The sequence below is a fragment of the Lathyrus oleraceus genome, chromosome 1, assembly GCF_024323335.1.
Source record: "Lathyrus oleraceus cultivar Zhongwan6 chromosome 1, CAAS_Psat_ZW6_1.0, whole genome shotgun sequence".
NCBI lineage: Eukaryota > Viridiplantae > Streptophyta > Magnoliopsida > Fabales > Fabaceae > Lathyrus > Lathyrus oleraceus.
Genome location: NC_066579.1, coordinates 43,918,409 through 43,923,318, shown reverse-complemented (window position 1 = coordinate 43,923,318; position 4,910 = coordinate 43,918,409). Strand labels below are relative to the sequence as shown.

Below are 4,910 nucleotides of genomic sequence, written 5' to 3'. Positions count from 1 at the left end.
AAGTTATCATGATTAATGCATGTATGCAGTGTCTATCCATACGAAGGACACTTTGTCTCTCGACCCTGGCATCATCGAGACAAATAATAAGCCGACATTAACATTCTGATTAGCAGTGTTTGATTTCATCGTGCAGATCGGAGATATGTGATTTAGCATGATTCCCCCCAACCATGTGTGTGCTTGTGTAAGTGCATACGGTAAAGCAAATAAAGCTTGTCAACCAATCACTGAATAGAAACCATCATTACATAACCAAAAAGTGTACAAACAGTGCCATAGTCATACATCAACCAGACAAAGTCAAATACAATCCTCCAAAATTGGAAAGAAATACAGACAAGTGAATTCCGTCAACAAGCCTGACGGTAATCCAACACAAATGAAAGATCTAGCTAGATGAGGGTCCCACAGATGGCCCTATCTCATCTTCCATCCTCGCGAACTCTGCGGCGAACCTGAGCTCGGTATTCTTCTGCTGTAGTCTTCCAACTTCCTTCTGATGAATCTTCATCTGCCTGAAGTAGTGGTCTCTCTCAGCCATATAGTGATCTCTCTCTGCAATGATCTTTAGCTTCTCTGACTCCTTGACTTGCAGCTTTGCCTCCCACTCAGCAATGAGACCCCTGACTCTGTCATCTCTCTGATCCCGGACAATGATCTGCCTCCTCTTTTCATCTTCAATCACCTTCGATGCTCTGAACAGCTTCTCCTTTGTGATGTCATGTTCCCTGTTGGACGATGCTAAAGCTTGGCTGATCTTCCCATAGTAGGCTGTATCCATCTCGAAGCGTTTGGCCTCCAAAGCATGTCGCTTGTCTTGATCTTCCATCTTCACTTTGATTTCCTGATTAGCTGCCTGAAAATGAGCAACACTTCTCTCCAACTCCGCTTTCTCTGCAAGTAACTGATCTCTGGCCCTCTTCATCTCAAGGAACTCCTCCATGCTGACAGAAGAACTTGGACCCTCAATCCTAGGACACACTGAGTCACCTCCAGGGAACGGTAGAAATGTAGACTCAATCCTCTTCCGCAACCAATCCTCAAATAGTGGAAAATACCGGCAGTTGACTTTGCCATAAGGAACCTTACCCCTCCTCTGGATATCTCGCCATTCGTCCAATACCTGCCTCAACTTGGTCTGGTTACCATCAATCGGGAAATAGAAGGACTCCTGAATCTCTCGCCCGAGGGGAGGACCCTCTATAGCAAACCCCATCTGTCTCCGGAGAAGCATCGGGTTGTAATTAATGCAACCCTGAACTCCCACCAAAGGCACATTAGGTAAACTCCCACAACTACATATGAAGTCCTGACCAGCTAAACCATTATGAGTCCAAGCAATGTCATCAGCCCGCAGACCCATCAATCGGAAGGACCACTTGACACTAGGGTCAATCTGAACAAAAGCACCTCGGGAAGGCAAATACCCCATGAACCATCTAAAGAGCAACTGAGAGCAGCATCTAACCAGACCACCCCGCCTCTTCTCATTCCTGTTATGCACTGAGTAGTAGACATCTCCAATCAGGGTAGGAATAGGGTTTCTCTGCATAAACAATCTGATAGCATTATGGTCCACAAAATTCTTCTGGTTAGGAAACAACACAATCCCATAAATGCTCACAGCAATCAGAGCACAGACCGTCTTCCAGTTACCCACAGCAGCATGTTCCTTGGCATTGGCCTCCAAGAAACTCAAATGAAACCCGGGTAGCTTTCCTTTTTCCTTCAAACCTTCCTTGACCATTTCCGGACTCAAATAAAGAGCACGTGAAATTCCAAGGACATCTGGCTCTGCTCTGGTGACATGAAAAGGAATCTGATCACGGATCTGAATACCCAGGATGCTGACATAATCCTCCATCAGAGGTCCCAACAGATAGTCTGGAAAAACGAAACACCTCAACCCAGGGTCATAGAACTGAAGAAGAGTGTGGATGGCGCTCCTGTCGCAGTCAGTGAGTCTGAAAACCATCTTCAGAATACCGCCGTATGACTCTCTAAACATTCCCACATGGTCAGGAGTAATCAATGCTATCATATCCTTGAGCACACCAATCTCTGGATCAAAGAAACTGTAAGCAATGTTGTTCTTCAAACCGGTCCTCATACTGGAGCAGAAAATCTCTCAACCAGAATCTCGATCAAAAGTGTCCCTGCATATGGGTAAACATGGGTTAGATGCAAATAATGCAAAATGCAATGATGCTGATGAATGAATGCAATGCGTTGCCATCCTCCAAGCCATCTGATCATCTGTACTGAATCTGGGCTCTGAACTGATCATAACCATCTGAGTGGACAAATAATCACCAATCTGATCCACGGGTTCCGAAATAAACGGAAGACAGATGCATCATCATCATCATCAACACCAGACCATCTCTGAGCAGACACACCATCACCATCTGAATCGGCCCGGGGAATCCGAAATAAACGGATCCCCACTGATACATATCTCGGCCCGGGGAATCCGAAATAAACGGATCCCCACTGATAAGTCACTGACAGCACTCCGGCGTCACGGCAATAAATGACCATAAATCCGACTTATAATTATGTCTCTGAATCTCTGATCAAAAGTCACCATCTGAAGGCTATCTGAACAAACATCTGACAGAACAACCCTCCCCTCACAGGTAAGTTCTAATCAAGTCATCCTAAGGCGGATAATGGTCTCGACAATCGGGCGGAGATACTCAATGGGTTTGCCCTTTCGGGTGTGCCATTGTAGCTCCCTTAAAATCGTCTAAACCAAAGATCCGGGAATGATCGGTCACCAGAGTCAACAACTCAAATGGAGTGACTCAAACAAAGCGGAATATCCACAGAGATGAGCACTATCAAGTGAGCCTCGTCCGGCTTGTGGCACATCACGCCGCCAGGCACATGTTGACTTAACATGAAAGAGGCAACGTGAGACCACACTAGTCCTAGGTGTATACTCGGGCCTGGGTTTTAGCCCCACTCAGAACACCCACCCCAAAGTAACAGAACCACCTGCAGAGGAAGATGGCAACATGACAGTAATGATGCATGCACATATTTAATGCAAGTATATAAACAATGGTTAGTATAATAAATGCAATAAATAAACAAAACAAGCAACCAAACCTATCCTAAAGCGCTAGGAGAGACTCGCTTAGGGACGATGGACCAGCATAGGTCAACATGCCTTGTCCCCAGCAGAGTCGCCAGCTGTCGCATCCTGCGAAAAAACAACCGGCGAGCCTAAAAATAAAAACACACAGAGCCGCCACTAAACGTTATTTATCCCAAGATAGGGAAAGGAAACACTCAGAGAAACCTGGAAAGACATGGTCTCGCGACCAGAGAGAAAAGGTTCGGGAGTCGGTTACGCGAGGGGAAGGTATTAGCACCCCTCACGTCCTAGGTACTCCTAGGGATCCACGTCCTAGAATAAAGAAAAGGTTGCTAAACATCACACACACACACGGGGAACGCAGGTGGGGTTAAGAGGAACGGGCTCGATAAGGTATCGCACCTTATGCCTACATATCTTGTCTGGAACAAGAATCAGAGCCACTGTAGTTCGGCTTACGCACGCCAAACAACACAAAACAACACAAACAAGCAAGGGTGGCAAACATGGAGCCCGACAACCACTTGATGGAATTATGTCGGAATCCGAACCAAAACATACTCAAAAGGGCAAACGTGGAGCCCGACAGCCAATCACTGGGCTTACGTCGGCATCCGAACCCAAACACACAGTCAGATAACAAATAAACGCACGCAAAAAAGAAAAAGGTTGCCCGGAGTGGTCTCGCACGACCACCTGCCTACATACCTTGTCTGGAACAAGGATCAGGGCGATGTAGTTCCCCTGAAAAGGACTGAATTGCTAACCAGAAACCGGGGAAAGACACACAACTAGGGAGCTGAGACTCGAGCCTAATGTTGTCATGCATCGTTAACCCTAAGTTCGGTTTTCTATCCTACTTGCATAAGCAAACTAACCTAACCAGGGAAGAAGCTAGCACACAAGCATACAATCATATATCAGCATTAAATGAGAACAGGCATCTCAAACAAACATGTCAATCAGATATCCACATATCACGCACTATAGCCAAACAAGGGGGCTCAATCAATCAGGTTTGACTGCCTAAGCAAGTCGTCTGTACGGGCTGCGTTTGCTCTTAACCTTGCCATTACGAGGCTAAGGTGAAGCAGATGAAAGGATGAAGTGAGGATGAGACCTCACAGCTCTTATCCCTAACCAGGGAGAGCTGACAAATGAGCATGGATCCAGAATAGGGGAACCCTTCTATACTCGAAGACTCTGACACAACAGATCTTGGGCTTTTGATCTCAATGCTACAACCATGTAATGGGAGCAAGGAGAAGACTCAACTGAATAGTGGGGGACAGGTTGCTTGTCCCTACCTTCCACCAATTGCCTTACTTGAAGGACTTTTCCTGCTTGGGCTTAAAAATAAACAACCACAATCATTGCCTCTTAAGGAGGACTTCAGACATTTATTTGCCCGGCCCGGTAACAGCCGGGTCTCCAGACTACATGAAGTCAAGAAGACCTACCTCAATGCAAGTTGCTTAAGCAACGCAAAGCAAAAGTTCGCAAGGAACTGAGCAACTAAAGTACCTGGAAACAGTCAAACACAGTTAGTACTCAGACAGACAAAACCAAACAGCAAGTTCAATCAGACAAACTATACAAGCTATGCACAAACAAAGCAAGCCAAGGCTCAAGCCTATGCTTCACAACCTACAAAACATAATTATGTTAGTGTACAAACATCAACAACATCAATTAAAGTTAATTTGAATCATTCTCCATGTGCATTGCCTTTTTGATCCTGAAAAATCAAGCAAATATTAGCAACTAGACCACTAGGCCAAGCCTAGGGTCCAAAAGCAAGAAA

At 45.7% G+C, this 4,910-nt stretch overlaps 1 protein-coding gene across 1 annotated transcript; it reads right to left on the bottom strand.

Moving 5' to 3' along the window:
- Nucleotides 1–287: 287 nt before the first annotated feature.
- On the bottom strand, nucleotides 288–4,699 carry LOC127095085 (uncharacterized). Its single transcript, XM_051033847.1, has 2 exons — nucleotides 4,567–4,699; nucleotides 288–2,159 (listed from the first exon to the last, which is right to left on the bottom strand). Exon 2 carries the CDS (start codon nucleotides 2,111–2,113, stop codon nucleotides 392–394), a length of 1,722 nt encoding a protein of 573 aa, XP_050889804.1. The 5' UTR covers nucleotides 2,114–2,159; nucleotides 4,567–4,699; the 3' UTR covers nucleotides 288–391.
- Nucleotides 4,700–4,910: the final 211 nt, after the last annotated feature.